The 18,193-nt window shown below is 49.6% G+C and overlaps 1 protein-coding gene across 4 annotated transcripts in view; it reads left to right on the top strand.

Annotated features, from left to right (window-relative positions):
- LOC138453040 (uridine-cytidine kinase-like 1) overlaps positions 1-18,193 on the top strand; it is a 446,519-nt gene that overhangs the window by 293,873 nt on the left and 134,453 nt on the right. For 3 of the 4 annotated variants that reach the window (XM_069605485.1, XM_069605487.1, XM_069605488.1), the window contains exons 8-10: positions 9,744-9,763; positions 15,944-16,042; positions 17,519-17,612. In XM_069605485.1, the coding sequence (XP_069461586.1) occupies positions 9,744-9,763; positions 15,944-16,042; positions 17,519-17,612 (213 nt within the window). Of the gene's footprint in view, positions 1-8,422; positions 8,440-9,743; positions 9,764-15,943; positions 16,043-17,518; positions 17,613-18,193 lie in introns of all 4 variants that reach the window. The other variant, XM_069605486.1, reaches the window with a different exon arrangement.

The raw sequence follows: 18,193 nt of genomic DNA, 5'->3' as shown, positions 1-18,193 counted from the left end.
CATGAAGACAAGACGCACGTGGAGAAGGACTGTGCGTTTTGCGGCAATATGTCGGAGCTGACCATGAAGGACCGCCATCAGCGTCTCGCCAACTGGCTGCAAGGAAAGAGCCCGTCGGGCGAGGAGAAGAAGAAGTCCGAGCCGTCTTCTAAGACCTTTGAGGGCGCCCCGGCGACGGGGGTCCAACAGAAGGCCAAGCACCGCGAGTCCGCTGGCACCGGGAGCGCCGAACGGTCGGGCTCTACGAGCACCAGGCAGGGCGCATCCTCCCCGGCGCCATCAACCACGAGCCAACGCTCTGGCTCGGGTAAGAGGAAGGCCGAGCACCCGGCGAAGCTCCTGGAGAGACCCCGGTCGTGCTCAAAGGCCTCATCGGAGGGGGAGCGAGGTGGTGACCCTCCCCCCAAGGAGAAGGCGGTGTGCGCACCAAAGGTGGTGAAAGCCTTGATCCATCCGGCCAAGGCCTCTATCGAGACAGTCGCGGCGGCCCTGGCTCAGCCTGTGGAGGCTACACCAGTGGTGGCGACCTCGGGGCCCAGAATATCCCTGCCACCGCGGAGGGAGTCCTCTTTCATGTCCATCGACAAGACCCCCGTGAAACCTCTGACGGAGAAGAAAAAGGGGGGGCAGGAGGTCGTCGTGGATTCGGCCTCAACCTCTGAGGAGGAGCTGATCGAAGTCTTAGGCCACGGCGCTGGCGTGGAAGAAGACCATCCTGTCGGAAGGGACCCCGACGTGGGAGACGACGAGAACATCGAGGGTGCCGACGGGGCTCCTGATCGCCCGTCGGAACCCCCTCAACCAGTGCCGCAAGACAACTCGGCGGCCATTTTGCTGGCTATACAGTCCTTATGCTCGGAGATAAGGACGAGACTGCCGTTACCACCAACGGAGGAACCGCTCCCGACGGGGGACCCGGAGCCAGGCCCTTCTGGGAGCCCTCCTCTTAAGAGAAGGATTCATCCTCCACCTCCTTTTCAATCATTGCGCCCTGCTCAGCCCTCCTCCCCGTCCACGACACGTGGGGATGATACAGGGACTGACACGGCCGCGACGGGTACAGACGACGAGGTTTACGACGAGGATCTCCCGTCGTCACCTCCCACCCGGGCTTCCCCGCCCGACGAGATTGGATCGTTTCACGCCATGATCGCCAGGGCATCCAAGCTTTTCCAGCTCTGCCCGGAAGAGAACAAGGAAGGTTTCCTTTATCAACGGCATGAGACCAAGAGGAAGACGGTCCTCGCTGTGCCTCTACTGGACGATATCTGGGATGAGGGTCTCTCCCTCCTCAAGAACCCATCCACAACGCCGGCTAGAAGGGATCGGTACGAGAAGTACCGGGTCCCGGACGCGGCCCCCTTGTGCCTTCGGGCACAGCCGACCCCGGACTCGGTCGTCTCCGCGGCGGCCAGGAAGAAAGCGGGGGGGCGCGGCCTCTACGTCAACCTCCCCGCCGGACGGCGAGGGAAAGAAATTGGACACGATGGGACGCAGAGTCATCTCATCGGCAGCGACGACGATTAAGGCTGCCAACGCCTTGGCTATCGTAGCCCGCTACGACAGGGAGTTGTGGTACAAACTTGCCCCCCTGCTGAACTTCCTACCAGACGACAAGAGGGCAGAGGCCCTAGAGATCTTGCAGGAAGAAGTGGCGTCGGACCACGCCATTACGATAGCGACGGACATCGCTGACACTGGATTTTGCCAGTTGGGCAACGGCGTGTGCCTTAGGCGGTGTGGATGGCTCAAGGCTACTGACTTCCGTCAGGACGTGCAGACCAGAGTCCTGGACATGCCGTTCGACGGGAGCAACCGGTTTGGGAAAACAGTGGACGATTCCCTACAAGCCATCAAGGCGGATACGGAGACGGCCCGGGCTCTTGGTGTTCTCCAGCAAAGACGGCCGCCCTTTCAGAGCGGCGGAGGCAAACAGGGTGCCTCCAAAGGTTCCAGTGGCGGATTTTCCACCTATCGTCAAGCGGCCCGTTCGTCGTCACAGGAAGCCTACAGGGGACGAGGCAAGTCAGGCAGACCCCGCCGTCGTCGCCAAGGAGGACAAGGCGGCAAAGCCTCGTCGAAGCAGGACTGAACCGGCCGTGGGGTCGGGCCCCCACTGAAGCACCCCGGTGGGAGGCCGGCTGGCGAGTCTCGTCAGCGTATGGGAGTCCATCTCCACCCACCGTTGGGTGCTGGACGCCCTGGCTCAGGGTCACGCGCTCGAGTTTCTAAAGAGGTGCCCGCGCGTCCCCCCTGTGGCCAGGAAGGAACATCACGTCCCTCAACTTCTCTTGGAGGTAAGGGCGATGCTCAGGAAGGGCGCCATCGAGCTCATCCCAATGAGGCTTCGGGGATCCGGAGTTTACGCAAGATACTTCCTCGTGAAGAAGACGACGGGAGCATGGCGTCCCATCCTGGACCTACCACGACTGAACAAATTCATCAAGGCACAGAAGTTCCGGATGGTCACCCTCCAACACGTCCTGGGTCAACTGGAGGTGGCCGATTTCCTGTCGTCGTTGGATTTGGAGGATGCCTACTTCCATATCCCCATCCTAAAGGGACACCGAAAGTTTCTCAGATTCGTGGTCCAAGGGCGTCACTACCAGTTCAGAGCCCTTCCCTTCGGATTGAGGTCGGCACCCAGGGTGTTCACCAAGTGCCTCGCACCGGTGGCGGCACGGCTGTGCCTAGAGGGGATCCACGTCTACCCCTACCTGGCCGACTGGCTCATCCGAGCAAAGACGAAGGAGCTCGCCGTGGAGCACACGGCAAGGACTGTCCAACTACTCACGGATCTGGGATTCTCCATAAACTACGCCAAGTCCCACCTGGTGCCCGCGCAAGACGCACTGTTTCTGGGAGCGAAGCTTGAGACAGTGTCGCTTCTGGCCTCTCCGTCGGAGGAAAGGACGAGGGCCATCTTGGGCAAGGTGCAGCGGATGCTGGTTGCGGACACGGCCAGGGTGAGGTCCATCAAGTCCCTCCTCGGAATGATGTCTTCTTGCATTTATCTCATCCGCCTGTGCAGGCTCCGGATGCGCCCGTTGCAGGAGTTCCTGGACGCGCGCTGGATCCAGACGACGGGCAGCTTCGAGGAGAGGATCACACTCGACGAGAGTTTCCGACGAGCGATCCGGTGGTGGGGCACCCACGCGCATCTGACGGCGGGCATGGACCTCAGACCCCGGGCCTCCAGAAGACAGTGACCACGGATGCCTCCCTGGAGGGGTGGGGAGCGCACACCGAAAACCTGCATGCGAGGGGTCTTTGGCTGCCGGCGGAGAGGTCCCTCCATATCAATGTCCTGGAACTCTGTGCAGTGTTTTGGGCCCTCAGGTCCTTTCTTCCGTCCCTCAAGGGCAAGGTGGTGAGGATCTTCACCGACAACACCACCACCATGTTCTACATCAGGAAGCAGGGCGGTACCAGATCCCCAGCCCTGTCCAAGGAGGCACAGGATCTGTGGCATTGGGCCGTCGCCCAAGGGATGTTTCTGGTGCCGTTTCATCTGGCAGGAATAAAAAACACCATCGCCGACTCGCTCAGCCGAGAGCTGCGCTCGTGCCACGAGTGGGAACTACGACAGGATCTAGTGGACCGCCTCTTCCGTCGGTGGGGCACACCCCAGATCGACCTGTTCGCGACGGCGACGAACTCCAAGTGAAGGAGGTTCGCCAGCAGGTTTCCCCAGCCGAGGAGCATGGGCGATGCTTTCTCGTTCCCCTGGGAGGGCCTGTTCCTATATGCGTTCCCTCCATTGCCGCTGCTGATCCGGCTCATCAACCAGCTCAAGAGGTCACGGTGCAGGATGACCTGCACCGTGACCTGCGTGGCCGAGGCAGATATGGTTCCCGGACCTTCTGGACTTGTCAGCGTCCACGTCAAACTGCCAGTGGACGCGGATCTTCTCTCCAGGGAAGGAGGCGCCATCCTCCATCACGACCCGAAGTCGCTGAACTTGCAGGCCTGGCTCCTGCAGCGTTAGAGTTTGGAGGTTACGACATACCGGCCGACTGCAGAGAGGTTCTTGCAAAGGCCAGGGCGTCCTCAACCCTTAAATGCTACGGACACAAATGGAAGAGGTTCTCTGTCTGGTGCCACGCACAGAAGATTAACCCTCTATGGATTACGGCTCCCCAAGTACTGCCGTACCTGCTGCCGCTGGCCAAGGCTGGACTGGCGCACGCTTCCATCAAGATTCATCTTGCTGCGATCTCCCGATACACCAGAACCACGGGACGGTCGTCTTTGTGGTCTCATCGTCTGGTGAAAGAATTCATGAAGGGACTGTTCAGATCGTTCCCGCCGGTGAAGGCCCCGGCGTGGGAGCTCAACGTGGTGCTGACCAAGCTCATGGGACCTCTGTTCGAGCCTCTGCACTCGGGCCCCGTTGAAGTTCTTGTTGTGGAAAACAGCGTTTCTTGTGGCCATCACCTCCGCATGACGGGTGGGAGAGATCCAGGCCCTTTCCTGCAAGCCCCCGTACTTGACTTTTCACGACACGAGGGTAGTGCTCAGGACGCACCCCTCCTTCATGCCCAAGGTGCCGTCGGACTTCCACCTCAACGAACCCTTGGTGTTGCCTGTTTTCTTCCCGTCGCCTTCGTCGCCGGCTGAAAGGACTTTGCACTCGCTGGATGTGGCTAGAGCGCTGAAGTTCTACGTGGACCGCACAAAGTGTTTTCGGAAGACATCACAACTTTTTGTGAACTTTGGACCTGTCAATCAGGGGAAGGCTCTCTCAAAGGCTTCCATTTCCAGATGGCTCTCCGGCTGTATCATGTACTGCCATCGGTTGTCAAACCGACCGCTGCCTGGCCGTCCGAGAGCCCATTCCACCAGAGCGATCGCAGCTACCACGGCGTTCCTATCTGGTATGCCCTTGCTGGACATCTGCGGGGCTGCTACGTGGAGGTCGACGCACACCTTCACGAAATTCTACTGCGTCGATCGGGATTCCAGGGAGGAGTCCAGGGTCGGCCAAGCTGTGCTGCACAACCTGTTCGCCTAGGGTGAGCCTGGTGAGGAGGTAAGAATTGCTTAATGTTGAGTTTTGATGTAATGCTTAATGTTGAGCCTTTGCCACCTCCCGTGGTTGTGCATGTGTGTACTGCTATGTATTATTTTATTCATGAGCATGTGAATCCATGCCAGACCCCATGCTGGAGAAGGAACAAGTTACTTACCTGTAACTGTTGTTCTCCAGCATGGGTCTGGCATGGATTCACATGCAAACCCTCCCGCCTACCCCTCTGCGGCTCTTCACTTGGTCATACTGCCTCTTCACGTGCTACCAAATCTGAAGATGGCTGCCAGAGGCGGGGCTTAGGGAGATGGCAGTCATTGGCTGTGGTCAGTATGACGCAGAGATCAGTGATTGGTTACTACTACGAAAGACAGATCAGAAACGAAACGAAACTGATACTGATTTCTCTTTACCGAGGATTCCCAGCCTGACGACAGGGAATATTCATGAGCATCTGAATCCATGCCAGACCCATGCTGGAGAACAACAGTTACAGGTAAGTAACTTGTTCCTTATGCCTTCGATGACATCATCCTCGAGACGGAGGCCTTCAAGGGCCATCGAATCGACGCACAGCGCCCTCTGCCAGAGAAAAAAATTTGGGAGCTGGTTAACATATATCGAAGATGAGGAATATGTGGGAGGAACATCCCGTTGAAAGAAAGTTAGCAGGGTAAGTAAATTGTTCTTCTCTCTGTGCGCTGCTCTCCTATGTGGGCGAAACCACTTCAACACCCTTTTTCTCCCCTGCCCCCCCTCCACTTCTTACCCCTGTGTTCTGTATATATACACACACCTTCCTTATGCCACACTACGTCGGCTGCCACTTCCTGGTGCCCACCTCATGTCTTTGCATAAAGCACATGCACTGTTTCCAGGCTGCAATTTGTTGAAAGTGACCTGCTGAGGAAATATCTGCCGTGAAAGTGGTCAAGGAAACGCCAGGAACCACACTAAATGCTCCACACCTTTGCATGCATCTAAATCAGCCACACAATGGCAGAGGGTAGTTGTTACATGACATAGTGTGAGCATGCACTGTTCAAAGGAGTTCTAGGATTTCAGCAATTTTTCCATCCAGAATAATACATTGTGTTGTAAACAAGCCTGAAGGTTGCCACACCAGCAAGAATATTCTCCCCTCCTCCATTTATATTCATTGATGAACGTGATTCTCTGAGCTTTTTCCCTACAGCTACACTTAGCTGGTTACATATAGCCGCAGGAATTCCCTGCATGATTTAACAAAATATATGTTTGGAAACTGACTAAAGATCTTGTATTTGTATTTTGTTTAGTTTTTATAGCACTTTCTCAAAAGCACTACAAATTAAAGGCAGTACAACTAAGTGAAAATCACAACATGCAAAATCAACTTAAGAAGACCGGGCTAGAAGAAAGTCTTTTAGATGGGATTGAAAAGGGAGCAAGAAGAAAGTTTCTTTCAATGTCTAGGGACGGAAAAGAACGGACCAGAATGCACGTGGAGTGCGATGAACGGCCAGAGGAATACAAGATGGTGGCACAAGTGTCCGGTTAGGAGAAGAAACGGAAATCAACAAGGAAAGATGAGGAGCCTGGTCGAGAAGACACTTGTAGAATACATGTAAGTGATGAATCAAGTGAGCCACAAAAGAAATCCAGTGAAGAGCAGCTAAAGCAGAAAGGACACAGCACCAAGGAATAAAGAGACGAGTTCTAGATGAAACAAAAAGAAGCCTGTTAATAGTTCAGGAGACCAAGCAAGAGAGCAGAACAAGAGATATAAGCGAGGGAGAGAGGGAGGAGTCCAAAAGTGACTCCAGTATGAGCTGGAATAGTAAAAGGTTAAGATCGTGGAACTGAAATGGCAGGGGGGTAGTAGAGGTGGGTGCAATAATTGAGGTGCAGAAGACCTCTCTACGGACCTTCATCCACAAGCTCTGCTTGCATGCATGCATTTAAAATGCCAGAGAAGGTCTGGCTCACGTACTGGCATCCTACAATACCAAATACCTCTGAGCACTCCTAATATGTTATAAAATGTTGGTGCATTTGAAAGTGTAATAATGTTTATGGAATTTTGCTGGGGAGGTATAGCGACCCTCGTATCCTACATTTAGGGATATTCCCGTCCCCTTCACACCAATGAACTGTAATCATTCAAAAGTTGAAGAATCTTGCCAATTTGTGAATGATGTACAACATACAAGTTTAGAACATAGTAAAAAGCCATTAAAGAATGTTCTTTGTCAGAAGTCTTAGTCCAAGTGAAGAGGTGTTTTGTACAGAATGTTTTAATATTCACAAATAGAGCAGTTGAATCCACTGCTCTGTGGCATCCATTGCTCAACACATTTTGGGATTGTTATTTTATTTGTAATGCGCTGAATACCTCGAGGGGCACCAAAGCGCAGAGAGACCAAAAGCAAGGTCCACAGTCAAATGATAAACGTAGCAGAGATCAAAGTGAGAAGGACTACTAACAGAAGAGCAGCGTCTTGAGTCTCTCTCTCTTCTTGAAGGTTGGCAACTCTGATCAGTCTTAGTTCAAGTGGAGGCTGATTCCATACATTAGGGGCTATGACATCGAAAGAGCGGCCTCCACAGCGCTCCAGCCTAAAACGATGAGTCTGAATAAGCAGATCCCTTCACCAGGAGCATTTTCACAAAGTCTTTATTTGTTGAAAAATGTGGACAAATGCTTCTTTCACTTGTGTTAATGGTAATACTCCTATAGAGAAGGTCTAGGAGTTGAAGTAATAATGTTCAGGACATTATCAGACCGAGTAATAGACCATGTGACTCGAGAGGTATAAGCCAGCCATGCGATTGTGGAAGATTGGGCTGCCTAAGCTGAGCAGAGAGTGAGCTTAGGCAGCAAGCCTTTGACTCTTTTCAGCGTGAAGTGCAATTTGGTTAAAATCCAAAAACCCATGGTAAGTGAACTTCAGGCACCATCCCCTTCACATCTTAGCAAAGAGATTCCTGTTAAACCTGGGCCTAGGCCTCTTTGCCTAGAGGACCCCAGGTGCTAGGTGACCTAGCACCAGCTGTCCCTGTCTCGGCATGACCCCAGTTCCAGGCTCGTGCATGAACGTTGCGTTGCCTCTGTCAAAGGCATCCCGAGGAGCTGCCTAGTAAGTGCATGGGCTTTGGGTTTCAAGCGTCGATGCATGGGGAATCCTGCAACATGATTCACGACTTGTATTATTCATGACCTGAATTGTACTGTGATTTGTTTGGTTTGCTCTGGCTTGTTTTCTGATTGGCTTGGACATTGTGTGATCTTGTGTTTTATTTCTCTCTTCCCCTCACCCCCTATCCGTTTGTTCACCCGCTTCCCATGTGTGTTTTAATGGAATGCCATGCCATGACCTTTAACCATGACTGACCTTTATGTTGCCATCTCAGCGAGAAATTACAGTGAGGTAGGATGCCAGCAACAGTGACTGTAAACCTCTACTCATCTTTTTTCTATTGCTTCCCTGTTGGAGAGGGAGGCGGCAGGAGGACCAGCACAGAGCAACGTCCCTAATGTTGGGAGGGGAAGGGCTGTTCGGGGCAGAGACAGGAAGGCACCTCTATTAGAAAGGCTGGAGAGTGGGTGAAGGTATAGTGTGGGGATCTGGAATGTCGTTTAACAGCGACCTCCGTGGTCCAAATGACCCAATAGGTGTGCCAGATGGTATTTTAGTGACCCCTAAACTGGTGATCCAAGTGCCTTCTGGATACACCAAGGCTAGTCATGGGCCTCTTCAGCAGCAGCTCTTTGAAGTGCATGCCATCTGACAGTCTTGTTTAAGGATGTGATGACTGTTCAGCTTTGATGAATGCCTAGTGAAGGACCTCCAGGGCTCATTGGCAGATAAACACAAGGGTAGGCTTAAGTGAAGGTGCAAGGGTTCATTTTATGGAACACCTTTAATAGCAGAGGAGCTACCCTTTTTATTTGAAATCCCCAAAATCTACAGTAGTGCGTATCCCTTGTAGTATAAATAGTTTTTTACCGAGATAAAATGAAGTTGGCCCTACAGTATGGTTTTTCTTGGGTTGGATTGGCTAGGTTGGTGCCCTACTATTTTAGGGATCCTCAGGCCATTCAAATGTGGTCATGACCGTCAACCTGCCTGCTCTGTGCAGTCTTTCTGCAGCTTTCCTCTAAATCCTTTGCTTGCACCAATCCCAACCGAGGGGCCGACTCACTTGTGGTGGCTAATCACACTAAAGTGGGACAGCCACTTCCTCAGTAGGAAATGTGGGTTTCACTGATCGTCCTTCAAATTTATATTTTTTAGCTCTTAAGTACAAATTAATTCCACTGCTTTTTAAGAGACATAGACCCACACAGCTTCTCGGCCCCTCCCAATAGGAGTTACAGTGCAATGTCATCCCAACTGATCAGCGATAGCAGAGGAAGTGCCTGCACACAACATCTGATAAAAATATGTATTTTATATGCAAGATTTCGTGTAAGTAAATAACATTGGCGATCTTTGCAAAAGGGGCTTTCTTTGAAATTCCAAGCAGATCTTTTCTTTTAAAAAGTGGATCCATGTAGGCACTTCCTTAGTTAGCCGCTCCTCCAACACCATTGTCACCCTCTTTGTGCTAGTGTCTAATGCTTGATATTTTCTCTTTTTTTTATGTTCCTTGGTTCATCTTTTGTGACTTGTATCTGCGTTGGAAAATAAAAAAATAAATTGTAAAAACCCAAATATCGCAACTCTGACAGAGGAAACTGCGCTGGGATATGTGAGGACAAAATTGTGTTCTTGTTTTGCTTTTCTGCCACCCTGCCCCACCCCTGCAATGCCCACACGGCTCTGCTCTTTAAAACTAACCTGCTTCATGCCTGGCATTTCCCACTCTCTCCTCTTGCAGTTATTCATTTGCAATCATTTTCTCATCTGTGAACTAACCTTTATGAATCCTTATTAGAACGGGTTTCCTTTGGAATGCCTTGGCTGCTTGTTTTGGAATGAGGTTTGTGCAGTTTGGTTGTATGGTCTGGATTCCATACAGTGATGAGGTAAAATTACACAAGGCGGCGCGCCGATCCTACCGGTCACGGCCTGCCACCTCGTGTAATATAGCCATTGGCGCCCGTGCCATCATTATAGTGATGGAGTGGGTGCTAATCTGTGTGACAATGCGCCTTTTCGATCATGCGTGTCTCTCACCTTGTAATGCACGCTAAGATATTGTTGAGACAGTATCCAACACCCGGGATCGATCGGCCGTTCTCGTTGTGTCCCAGGTATGTTTTTTTTGGTTGGGTGCTGCATGTTTGCAGTAATCTGTGCCTGAACGTGTGAAAGCCCCACTGTCGTTCACTGCCGCCTGCAGAGCGGAGTGATGTGACTGGTAAGGGTGGGTGGGCTGCAGCTCAGAAGGATGGTGAGCTTTTAGAGCGGCAGACATATTGGAAAGGGTGAAACTTGTAGGATAAGAATGCCACAGAGGTTTGTTTACAGCACATACTTGCTCGCAGCGCTGGCTGTCCTTGGTGAATACAGCCCCTGTTCTGAGCATGTGTATTGGCTTATGATGCCGTCCCGGGAGCTAATGAGGCGATATTCCCTGAGGTGGCGGGCTGGTCCTGTAGCTAACGGCTCCCGCCCAAGTTAAGGGCCCGAGTGCAACCAGGCTCCCTTAACGAGGGTGGCAGTCCTGTTACCGAAAAAATTGGCAGGGACATATCGCCATTACCACCCATTTTATACCCTACACGGGTGCTAATGGTATCTGTTTTAAAAAAAATAAAAATAAAGTATCCATCTTGGGTAGTCTGGCACCGCTCAGTGCTGCTGAAATGAAGTTGTTTCCATGTTGATGACTGACGTCATCAACATGAAAACCAACCTCTCAAAAACAGCACTGTGCAGCCCCAGACCGCGCAAGAAACGTACGTTTTTGTTTTTTCATTTTTTAACAAAAAGTCACCATTGGCACCCGTGTAGGAAACTACACGGGTGCTAATTGGTGAAGCATGAGCGGTGGAGGGGGACGCTGGCTGTCCAGACAGCTTGCAATGCGGGCTTGTACCATAGAGGCCTGTGTTCCGTACCTCCTGATTGGTCAGCGCCCCTGCTAGGCCATATGTTGATGCTGATCATGCTCTAGCGCTTTTTCTGTATTCGTTTTATGTTTGCGCGCGTGTTTCTCTCTACTTCTCAAACAGAGGTTAGCTTCCTTTCTCCAGTCTCTCACGGCGTCTGACGCTGCTGGTCTAGCCTTCTTGCATAGCAATACTGATTCTAGGTGTTCTATACGTCCTAATTCAAAACTTCCATTATCAGGCCACTGTAAGTCTGATACATGTCTTGTCTGCCTATGCCAAATCGTATTAAACACTATTGCCCCTATGCCTTACTTTACATACATTTCATATGCCGGCGCCCCTGCAGGTGGCGTGACCTGGCCAGTTTCCAAATATTGTCTACCGCAGTGGAAAAATCCCACTTAGCAGGAAGACAACTTCCCAGGCATGGTTAATCCTTACCCTTCTCTTACCCTGGGCGTTTGATCTTGCAAGAGCAACTCTCACCCAATATCAGGACGTTTAAGAATCGGGGCACGACTCACCTGATCAATCCGTATACAGACGCAATCAAGAATCGTTGTGACTGCGTGTCTGGCTCAATCTGCCTCGTTCCAGGACCCTAGCCTCGATGCTCTCTGGGCGCCGCTAGTCGATCAGGGATCGGCTCTGTACAGATCTGCAAAGGAGTCTCATCACTTCTACAGGGGCGCCCCGAACACCTTTCGATCCCGGCTCGACAGCTTCGTCCTCGACTCGTTTTTGCCTTCTTCAAACTCAACGTATACGATGGAGCAAAAGGGGGAGGGTCCCTAATCGGGCGCCATATTTGCTAGGTCATATAGACTGCATTTGGAAACATAACCATATACACTAGTGACACGACAGACAGACGCGACAGACACAAGGTTCCATTTCCAAACAAGTCTGGTTTATTTTCAAAGTATCTCAGTCGGCCGACTGGGTTTCAACGTCTTGCAACGTGTGTTCCCAGACCTCGTGAGACGCAAGAGAGCGAGCAACGCTCAAGCAACAATATATATATAAATATACATACATGTAATCTTTTTGAAGGCAATTCAATCCGCCCATAAATGTATCATTCAGGCTAGGGTTCGGTGATTGACAATCATGACAATTATGCCACGTTATGACAAATCTCTATTCAGTCTAAATATAGTTATTCTAGCAATAGTAGCAGAGACGGCTTTGATATGGGGAACACAGAGCTCTTAGTTCGGCAAGGATATCATGTTCATAGGAGGTAAACATTCCTTAGCATGTTATCTTTGTGTTTCAATTTATGAGCTAAGGGTCAGACAGTTGTGAGGCAGAAATACCCGTCCCCGCGAAGCAGTAGCGCTAAAAGGATATAATTCATGCTTTAACTGCCGTTTTGCTACAGTGTTTGCAAGACAGGCCGGCACCTGGACCGCTGATTAGATGCGGCTGCTGCTCGCTTCCAAGGACTTTGTGAGGGAGGAAAACAATGTATTTCTGTACAGCTCGACATTTCTGTCTATTAGTCTTTCAGCATTTGGGCCGTGGCCTCGCACTGTGTGCGAGTTCGGAGCATAGAATAACTTTTGCAAAGCGTTTGAACAAAAAGGAAAAAAGCAAATGGCCGACATTTCGCAAAATGGATGCTCTCTGGTTACATTGACGATACTGCGATTGCGAGGTTTTTCACATAATGCGATTGGTTTCTGGCCAACATAATATACATACTATACATACTATAGGGTCGTTTTCTGATCTAACGCCCCCACCCAGGCTGCTAATAGGAGAAAGATTCCTACAGAAGCGCATCTCTCCTGATGCTGCCAAACTGCTCTGATGGGTGCGCTCATTGGCGTGGTTGTGGTGTCTATATTGGAACACTACCACCTCCAGTGTCATAGTAAGGAAAGTGAATGGCCTCTTTGTTTCTAGTTTTTGGAAGCAAGGCAAGATTCCCCCCACCCCCTAAAGTCGTGTTAGCAGAACATCCACCTAGTACAAATTGTACTGTTGGCTGAGGATAACTCCTACTCAGCCAATAGATTAATAGACCAACTAGCAGTTCATGTACTGCATACACAGTGCCAGTCTGAAAAGCCCACACTGAAGAGAAAAGAATATTCGGACACTGCGTGTGCTTTTGGCTCTATAAGGTGCCATCATATACAGAATGACATCTTGTCAAATCCTCCGTTATGCTTCTAGACTCCATTTGACTAGGCAGTCACTTCGCCACAGCTTTAGTGGAGAACACAGTTTTCCTTTTCTTCCCCTTCTCGCGGCCTGCAAAGGTGGGGGGTGTTCTATGGGGAATCACCATCCATCCATGCTGTTTCTCTGTGCTTGACAGTCCCCAGTATCAAGACTTGGAAATGTCATGACTTTTGTCAATCTTGGTTGCAGTTTCAGGTGTTTGACCCTTCACTGGCTCTAGGGCTCTGGTGAGCTGTTCTCGCTTCCAGATGAGGTGTGCGATTAATCTCTCTCAAAGCTTCTTCAGACCTCCTCAGGTTGCACGGTAGACCGCAGCAGTTGCAAGCATTTTAGGTCCCTTTCAGGTTGCAGAACAGTTGCAACAGTCCAGCTCTCTCAAGGCTTTTACTGCTCTCCCGAGATTGCTGTGTAGATGCGGGACTTCAACATTCTCAAGACTTATTCAAGCGTTCTCACAAGCTCTTTGAACAGGTGCAACTCGCCAGCGCGCGGCATTGTGGCTTCTCTTTGTGCTCCAGAAAAGTCCAGCCGTTCCAGCGTCTTCACTAGTTGTTTCTGAAATCCATACTGAGTTGCTGTCTCCCTTTTTGTATTTTTATAACCATGGGTCTTCTCCTCTTTCTCATCTTTGCCTGTAATTGGTTCTACTGTAGCTCCTGCAGGTTCTGGTTGTCCATAGGCACTTTGCCGGCTGTTTACTGCCAAAGGGTTAGATAGTCCGAGGTTCTCCATGGAGGCCGAACCCAGAGTGAGTTTATTTTCATGCATCTTCATGTCAGTGTGCAGGCTTACCTTCTCCATTGTCCTTGAAACTTCCTGAGTCGTTTATGCGAAGCCGCTTTCCAGTGATCCCTACTTTCTGGTAGGTGTGTTGATTGGATTTTGGCTGTCATGTTCTGCACGACCACATGGTCTTTATTGGTAGATTGGATTTTTTTGGGAAGGGACGGAGCGGTTCTCCCCAGGTCTTTGCACTTTTTTTCTTCTTTATCACGCAGGACCTTCCACAGCTCTGTACTTCCTATTGGTCTGTTTATAAACCTAGCAATCCTACCTGAAGAATGGCAGATATGGACTGCCAGGACAATAATGGACACTTTCCATTAGACTGCCTTTCGTATTTAATATTCAAGGGCAGTGGCCTAACGTACGCCTCTCATTGAGCCTCTCATTGAGTCCCTTTTGATCGTTTGTATATTGGTTCACGTTTGCCTGTCTCTTTTACTAAAATGGCATCTTTAGACATGTGGATGTTCGCTTCCCTGCTACACGTTGTCCTGACCACCACAATACACTCAAACACGTACACGCTCCTTTCTGCATAGTTCTCAACTGGATTTTGGCCATGTTCCCTGAAGACCTGGTTCCGTTTCTTGCTATGAAAGGTGGCCACTGGTGCTGATGAACTTTCCAGTTCCTCTAAGAAAGGGACCCTCGCCAGATTACTTCAGTGAAGCCCTAATAACATGTCGGTCTATTGGCCATTGTGCCTCTACTTAAAGATGGCACTTAGTTCGGTCTCTTGCAATGTAAAGCTGTTTATGCGAGAAAAAAAGCTAAACTCTGTTAATGCTCGGTTTCCTTCTTTAAGATGGTCTTTGTAATGGTTTTCCAGATACCTTTTTTTCCTAAAGATCTTCGAAGTCCCTCTTGAGGGTCCAATGAGCTATTTTTGTGTCTTCTCATCCTCAGTAAACTTTCTACTACTATCCTCTTATTGTCTTTGTGTAGTAACGCTGCTGGATTTTTGTGTTATGAAAGTAGCCACGCTCATTCTATGTAACTGTCGCTGTCCACGGAGGGGGGGGAACGTTCCACTAGGACAGGGTTCATTGTTAGTTTTGCACTTGTCCAGCGAGCCACTCTGTTCTTTTGCCCCCTGCATTCTCTATAATTTCCTGTGTTTGATCCTTTCCCCTCCTTCACTCTGCCTCACTGGTATTACTACAAAATATCGCAGACCATCACTGCAAATCCGAAAATGTTGAATTTCTAAAGCCCCATTTCACTGCATATATATGTGGAGAGATGGGTTAAGTTAATAAATGGTTGGAATGCAGGGGGGGGGGGGGGCTCGCCCCTTATTATTTTCTTTTACTCCACTTCACCGCATATATATGCAGTGAAGTGGGGTAAAAGAAAGAAAAATGTATTTACGGATTCACCATTTTTTTTCTCTTTATTTTTCGATGCCTTATTGGTTTGCTGTTGTGTGAATGGGGTCTGAATCGGGTCAGGGGTCTGCAACCTGCAGCTTTCCGGAGGTATTTGAGTGACTCCCATGAGTCCTCACGGTTGACTTTGCTGGTTAGGACTGATGGGAGGTACAGACCCCTGAATTTGTTGCGTGCAGATACTGTGATTAATTAGCCACACATTTGGAAGCATGCATGTGTGTGTAACCCAGTGTGTGACTTGATGCTCTCTGTATGCAAACCTATACATAGACTGGGCCATGTTTTCTGTACTGCCAAAGAGTGCCAGTGTCTATTTGTGTGACAGTGTGGAAAGTCGTTCATTTGCATGATTGCATGGTTGAATGCATCTGTTTAATCACGTGTGGGTTTTAGTATGTTGTGACTTCATTGTTATCTTGGTGGGTGTGTTTGTGTGCGCGCACACCTTGCTCTCTGGTGGTTTCTGGGGTGCCAACACTTACATATTTCTATTGCTTTCAGAGCTGCCCTGGCTTCAGCCCATCAGGGCCAACCTTTGCCTAAGACCTTGAGTGTTCTGGAGAGCACCCCGCAGGTCCGAGGCATGCATACAATCATCAGGTAGGCCTCTCGAGCCGCTTTCTTCCTCAGCCCCTTGCCTGCAACCCCTTCTGTTTATAACCAAACTCGATTCCACCACTTTTTTGAGGTGTGCCCCAACTCCTGGCTCATTCTGTATGGATTGTAAAATATTTGTAGGCAGGGAAACTCCTTGATGGCATTGACAAGGAGTTGCCCTACCGTAATATCTGCTACAAAGACTGCAGCAAGTACAACACGCCACGGCAAGACCTCTCCTTAAACATGCACCCACAGCACCTGCACTTCAGCATCTGCAAGGGCTGGGAGACCTACCTCGTCCATGCTAAATGTAAGGTCCATTTTGTAGTTCACAACTACTACTATTGGGGAGAACAGCCCTTTCTCACTAGGACATTTTTTAAATATCCTAATTGTACCCTTAGTGCTGAAACCCCCGATAGCACACAGCTCGCGTGAGCGACAACCCAGTTTGTCTCAGAAAAGAGAGGGCCGTCCTCTAAAGGGAGTAGTATCTTGTATCATATTTTATTTAAAACATTAAAGTAATCATGGGTGGCACAATGAATACGAGCACTGGTCCACATTTAAAAGTATGTAAATGATTCCCCAAAATGAACCCTAAAATTTTGTGGTGTGGAGACTTTTTGAAATTATTCCTTCCCATTGTGCAATTACAAAGTAAACCCCACCACATCCCAACTGCTTATTCTACCCACACTCCCTCCTGGTAGCTCTCTGGGTGTGTCGCCTACATAGTTTGCCATTGTTTTGTAGCTAGGTTTGTGATTTATAAATCTAAGAAACCGAGATGGAACTGGGAACCCTGACATTTACTACTTCTTATCTGAAAGTAAATGCTAAGCCACATGGTGTCCCATGAACTGCACAGTGGAATGTAACTGATATGGACACTTTATATCCAGGTCCCTCTCTCTCACGCTTCTCCACACAGAGAGATCTGGGCATGGGTACACATTCAAGTTTCAGTTCAAGTCTCGGCTTCGAGCCATCAATCTATTTGTGTTACTGTGTGAATGTTGCTGCAAACATGGAATGAGGCCTTCTAAATCTAAAATGGCTTCCCGCAGGTGTAAAAGAAAAGGGGATCATTTACATATTTGGATCTGGTCAAGTGCAATTCAGGTTGCTACAGGTGATTACTTCAATTCCCAAGGTTAAGCATCCGCCCGCTTAGCCTAACTAGGGGTTCAAGGGCACAGTCCTGTTTTTCAGCGCTATGGCGTCCCTCGGGGTGTAAAGTGAGCTTTTTATAATTAAGATGAAATAAAGTTCAGGGTGAATCTCATGGCCATAAACACTTCACCCCAGCACCCCACCGTTCCATAGACTTATGTGGTAAGCATCCCGCCAATTCTCATAGTGTGTGAAGGTTTCTTTACCCTCACCATTCCTGCCCACTCTTTCACAAATTAGACCACGTGCCTGCGTCCTCGGATGAATGTGTCTGATTTGTCCTCTTTGTTTTGTTTTTAGGAATAAAGAGACCAACAGAGACGAGTTCATTTTTTACTCGAAGCGCCTGATGAGACTTCTGATTGAGCACGCCCTGTCATTCCTCCCCCTAAAGGTGAGACCCTCGAGAACCTCTTTCATTGGACTCTTCATGTAAAGGCCTCTTTTCTTCCACTGTCAGAGCTTTGGGATTGCACTATGACACTACTCTGCATACAGCCTAAAGAGTAGATGCAAACGAGGCTCGGTATCACGCTCCATGCACCACCCTCTCATTCCTCCTCCTACATATGAGACCTTCAGGAACCACTCGTCCTTTTGCTCTCGGTCTAAAGCCCTCTGTTTCTGTCCACTAAAGGTTAGAACTACACAAGCTGTATTACGCTCCACATGCATTGCATCGGCCTCTTGTTTCTTCCACTCTCCATTTAAGCCCTCTTTTCTACCTCCTAAAGGGGAGAGCCACATGATGCTCGGTTCAACTCCACGCAGAACCTCCTTGTTCCTTCCACTAAAGGTGAAGCCTTCAGGAATCCCTCTTCTTTATTTCGCTCTCCATGCATTGCATCAACCTCTTGTTCCTTCTGCTAAAGGTGAGACCTTCAGGCATCCCTCCTCTTTATTTCGCTCTCCATGCATTGCATTACCTCTTGTTCCTTCTGCTAAAGGTGAGACCTTCAGGAATCCCTCTTCTTT

Source organism: Ambystoma mexicanum, chromosome 4p (assembly GCF_040938575.1).
Source record: "Ambystoma mexicanum isolate Mex_15411 chromosome 4p, UKY_AmexF1_1, whole genome shotgun sequence".
In the NCBI taxonomy this organism is placed as follows: domain Eukaryota; kingdom Metazoa; phylum Chordata; class Amphibia; order Caudata; family Ambystomatidae; genus Ambystoma; species Ambystoma mexicanum.
Note: the sequence above shows the minus strand (reverse complement) of the source record. Positions and strands in the feature narration are given on the sequence as shown.